The 5,515-nt window shown below is 44.4% G+C and overlaps 1 protein-coding gene across 1 annotated transcript in view; it reads right to left on the reverse strand.

Moving 5' to 3' along the window:
- Positions 1–5,045, reverse strand: part of C2CD2 (C2 calcium-dependent domain containing 2) — a 73,996-nt gene extending 68,951 nt beyond the window's left edge. Inside the window, exons 1-2 of the mRNA XM_015413762.1 lie at positions 4,767–5,045; positions 2,100–2,198 (exon numbers count right to left, since the gene is read on the reverse strand). Of these exons, the coding sequence (XP_015269248.1) occupies positions 2,100–2,198; positions 4,767–5,045 (378 nt within the window). The remainder of the gene's footprint in view (positions 1–2,099; positions 2,199–4,766) is intronic.
- Positions 5,046–5,515: the final 470 nt, after the last annotated feature.

The following is a 5,515-nucleotide window of genomic DNA, read 5'->3' on the forward strand; positions in this document are numbered from 1 at the left end:
ATTCACAGATTGTACAGCGGGCTTGCATAACAAGCTAAGTGCAACCCCCCCTCCCCCAGTTATGTATGGTAGCCTACCAGGAGCTCAGTAAATTCCTGCTTTTGCCTCCCTTTTAGCACTGTAAAAACAGACTATAACTTAGGCTGGCCACAATTCATAGCTAGAGTGTTGCATTCAACTTGCCAGGTCACAAGTTATGTAGGCCTACTGCTCATGGCATACTACTTGAGGGAGGTATTTTGAAAGGTCTGGCAGAAAAGCAGGAAGGAAATATCTTGCTATGCAATGATACCCCCACTAGGGCCTCTGATACCCAGTTCTCTACTGAGCCACCAATTCATGATCAACTTTATAGATATCAATTGGATTGGACATTATGTTCTTATATAGATAGGAACTCTCGGTCTGGGGAAAGTGATGCACTGTATTCTTGATGCTTGGGGGTGGGCAACAGTGGGAGGGCTTCTAGTGTCCTGGCCCCACTGGTGGACCTCCTGATGGCACCTGGTATTTTTTGCCACTGTGTGACAGAGTGTTGGACTGGATGGGCCATTAGCCTGATCTAACATTGGCTTCTCTTATGTTCTTATATTTAATATTTCAGTCTCTTAATAAATAAGTACTAAAAAGATTACTATAAATGCCACTTTCCAATAACTATATACAAGCTAAACTACTTCATGTTTTCTCAGTTACAGCCAAGATCTCACTTTTCAGAGGGCTGTTGAAATTCTTTATGAATTTCAGTATCTTCTCAGAATTGTGAGATCTGAAAGGGATCTGGAATTTAGAACTGCGTATTCTTTTAGAACAGGAATAGGATTTGCCAGAAAACAGCCCACTATGGGAGAGGACCCTCAACACATACTTAAGTGATATATTGATTTTTTATAACACATTAGACAGGTCCACATTTTCTTACCTTCACTAATGCTATATGATTAAGTGTTCTAACACAATGCACTGGTTATTCATAATTAAAACAATTCACTTAATAAAGTCAATGTATAAAGACTCCCGCTAGCCACACAACAGACTCCTTTGTAAAGGTTCAGTTGTGTATTAAGCGTTTCCAGTTCCACTTTTGTTTGTAAAGATAAGCCCATTCTAACCATAGTAAGGAAAATACACAGAGAATTTTTGTTGCTCTGTGATATTTCTTCGGTCAACAGTTTCTGTATTGATACAATCAAGGGACTAACAAAACAGGGAAACTCACAGAGTTTGCTAGTTAAAATTTACTTTTAATAATGAAGTTAAAGTATCCAGAGTGCCACTCCCTCTGTTTACAAGGGCTGGGAATTTTACAAACACTATTGAGTGAACTTTGTTCTGGGTGTGTCTTAAGCCAAGAGGAGTAAAAAAATACAGAGATAAGACTGTAACCCTCTCCTCACGACCAGCCTACAAGGTGAAGACATTCCTTGGTCTACTCAATGTACTCATGTTTACACAGGCAGACATAGAACCCTTAATCCATACTCTTTATCCACCCCCTTCGGAGATTAGTAACTTTGCTCACAAGGCACTCTCCTAACAAACTCCAGCAAAGACTTTGATGTCAAGACTTATACTCATTTACTTTTCACAGGGACATGAGAATGGTAGTCTGCTTCCAGAATTCTTGGCATACCTGTGTCTGATCAGTGACTAGTCACCAACACAGGCCAGTTCTTTTCCCATTGGAAAAACTGCATGTAGAACTTCATTGACAATAAAAGTCCTGCACAGCAGCAGCCCTTAAAATGTTGTATTAACAGACAAGCCTAACTGTGTCTTGATTCTGCAAACACAATGTGAGCCATGCAAACAAGCCTGCACAAAACAGGGTACAAAATAGAGCTGTTGTCGTTCCACAGAGGTTCTACACTAATGCTTTCACCTTCTCTGTGCAAGTGAACCCAATAAGAGAGAGAACATGGTTAAAAGAAGAAAAGCCAGTACAAAGAATATGGAACTGCTATACAGGAAAAAGGAGAACACATAGTTTTCCATCTGTCCCTAAAATTTTCTAGCATCCCTATTCAGAATATTAGAAGGGGACTGATGAGGAAGAGGGACTCTTAGACTAAAAGCCTACAGGGGAAAACAACATTTACCTTTTCTTCAGGAGACTTTATCACACTGACAACTCGTTGCACCACAAGCTCAAGAGGCTGAGAAGCTGCATCTTCTTCAAATGTAAATATGCGTGAATCCTGGCGGGGGGGAAGCAGGAGATTTATTTTACTAATACCGGTACCCCTCTTAATATTAAAATACAAAGTTCACAAAACCATTCTAAACAACTCAAAGTGATCAAGTATTTGGAGTGCAAGAAATAAAAAAGCTGTGGCACACAGTATTTGCTAAATGGAACACACTCCTCTCCACAGATGTGGTAACCACCACCTGATATTGCAAAAGACATAAGCAGTCCCCAAGCCAGTGTGGAAATCTAATCATTGCAGTCGAGTTCATTGCGATGAAGTTGCATTTAACAGCAGTCAGTGATGGCTGTTAAATTAACTTTATATCTAAGGATGTTTCAGTGAAGCAGCTGAAGCAAAACAGAATTTCACTGGCTTCCGGATGAAGGCATTGTTTTGAGTTTGGAAAGCTCAGAGAGGAGAGGGAGTAAAACACATTGCACTGCCAGGCAGTGAACTCATCAAAAGAGGATGCAGTTGCTTTCTTGGAAAGGATGTGTGTACGTATGCAAGGCATTGTTACTCTCCTATCAGTTTTCCTACAGTTGGACTTCCTAGCACATAACCCACCTTCCTAATTTATAATCTGATCTATTATTTTAAAAGACTAAACTACTATTACTAAACAAGCTGCAGAAATATGAATTAGGTAACAGTGCAGGGCAGTTTAAAGGGGGAAATGAATAAGTGATCTCTCAGGGTACAAAACAGTGTTCACAACTAGGAGAACATTAAGGAATAATTCATTTTATTTGTTCATGTTGATGTTCAGCCAAAAAGGCCCTCAATAAAACAAAAGATCTACAAGCTACAATAAAACTCAAGAGCAATTTTTAAATAACCATTAATTAAACCAGGGGAGAAAAAAAAGTCCTATGGGTGCGTTCAGACTCACTGTTTGATCTGGCGTCGTCATGCTTCAGCAACGGATTTTATATGCATGATCACACAGTCAACATCTGCCTCCCGTCCCCAGCCGTTGGTTTCCGGCTCAAAACCGCTTTAACCTGGAGTATTTTGTTACCAGGTCCCAAAGTGGTGTTTTCTCAGCTCTCCCGTTTAAAGCTGCATTTTCGCCGTGTGATCACTCCTCCAGTGTCAAGCCACTTCCAGTTTAAACCCCCTCCCCACTTGAAAGCTGCCCGAGGCTTCTGTTTTTTGCCCGCCATTTTTTTAATGTCTTAGCGGTGTGCGCATAGGCGGAGCTCTGCTACCATGTTTAGAAAATCAACATTTAAACGGTCACTTGTTTTAGAGTTTAGATGAGTTCGGGCTCTCACGAAGGCCATTTTCGGGTCAAACTTTTAAAGGGAAGTCTTTTGTTGGAGGAGTTGGATTGATTCACCCTGGTGGTTCTGCGCATGCGCCATGATAGTTCCCCCCCCATTCTACGGAGGGGCGCCTATGCGCATGCGCAAACTGAGAAAAAAATAAAAAACTCGCCGACGCACACTCCCATGCATCGGTAGTGTAGACGCCGGGGAGCAACGTGACTGCACGGTGAGGCGGGATAAGGGAGGTAAGTGTGATCGCAATTATCCAGATCAAATATAATCCAGTTAGAACCGGAGCAGTTTAACCCTCTCTCAGCACGCCGTCTGACCGCACCCTACAACTGTCAATTCAGCTCAAAGGCCTTCTAGAAAGGCCTTCGTTAGTATGGAAGGTTTGAAGAATGGAACCACTCTCACCTCCTGATGAAAGCAGTTCCATAGTTTGGGGGTGAACAGCTGAAAAGGCCCAACCTTGGGTCCTCCTGAACAACCTCACCAGATGAGATTAGTTCCCAGAGAAAAGCACCATCTCTGGGTATCTCTCAGAGCTCAGGCAAGTTGATACAGGTTTAAGTAGTCCTTCAGGTAATTGAACCCAAGCCATGAAACTTTAAAAAGCATAAGAGCAGTACCTTAAATTGAGACAGGAAACAAGCTAACAGCCAGGGATGTGCTCATTATGGTTAAGTATCAGCTAATCCCATTGCTGCTGTGTTTTGTACCACCCGAAGTTTCCACTGCTATTTCTACACTGTTCACTACAACATGTAAGTGATTTAGGGGAGAAAAACGTCATCAATGTTGAGGGTATTTGAAAGCCATATAACAGAGTTAGGATTGTGCCATAGATTCAAATGTTAAGAACACATCATGTTCTGTTGAAGCGTTTCCCAAGTTTCAGCATGTTTAGTCTCACAACACAATACTGAGTGCCTCTGGAAAGTCATAATTTCAAAGAAATATGCTATCATATCAGAGCAATCCACTACATATTTCATTCAATGCAACTACATGCTTAATTTTGAATGTTTAAGGCATACAGGTCACCTTGAAGCATTACTTGCAAATAATATGGGTAGAGCACAAGTCCCTGACAAATAACGCCTTAAGCTCTTGGCCAGATATACTACCAATATGCATGGCGCCTCAGACTGCTAACATTCCTGATTCCAAAGCATTGTGTTGCAAAAACTGCTAGCCATAGGTAACGGAGAAAAACAGAGAGAGAGTTCCTCAAGAAGCCACTGCCGGTGCCATTTCAGAATTAAGCATGCCCAATGCAAGGCCAGGGGCAGCCGCTTACCTCCTCCCTTAGCTTGGCTTCCCAATTCAGCGCAGTTATCCAGGCTTTCTGCCACTCGCGCCTCCAGCTGTTCAGAGACAGCAGCCAGGCGAAGAGGGCGTCCTCGTCCCCTTGCAGAAGTTCCGAAAGGGGCGCGGGAGGAGGCGTCTCCCCGCGTCGCCCTAGGGTGCTCAGGCCATACTGCACCAAGTACACGGCTACGATGACCACGGCAGCCACAAACAGGGACAGCAGAGAGAGCCACCGAATCTCACCCAGCCAGTAGAGCAGCCAAGCCATGACTGACCATCCCTAGGGCTGCCGTTGCCCCCACTCCCTCCTGTCTCTGGGCTCGGGGAAACGCTTCACATGGCAGACAGGCTGCCTCCCCGTCCGCAGAGCCTCCAGGCGTTTGCTCCCCGGCAAGCCTAGATAATCCTTCCGTCCCCTGAAATAAACTGTAAACAGCGGGCAGAGGGGAGACGTGAAGACGACGGGAGGCCGGGGAGAGACATTTGCCCCTCGTTAGAGCGACCGAGAAGGCGCGACTGTGCACTCGGGGGAAGGAGCCGGGCAGCTGCGCCGAGAGAAGCCAACGTCACAGGACCTGCCCCACAAAACAGGCGAGAGACGCAGGGAGAAGCGTGCGTTTAATAGGCGTTGCAAACAAAGCCAACTTCCCAGCCCAGAAGACCAACAGCAGAGAAACGAGGCTTTGGCGCTCCTTCCTCGACAGTGGCCGTGTCGTCCTACTCCTGACGCCCTCGCGA

This window comes from Gekko japonicus, unplaced genomic scaffold (genome assembly GCF_001447785.1).
Source record: "Gekko japonicus isolate JY-2015 unplaced genomic scaffold, Gekko_japonicus_V1.1 scaffold803, whole genome shotgun sequence".
In the NCBI taxonomy this organism is placed as follows: domain Eukaryota; kingdom Metazoa; phylum Chordata; class Lepidosauria; order Squamata; family Gekkonidae; genus Gekko; species Gekko japonicus.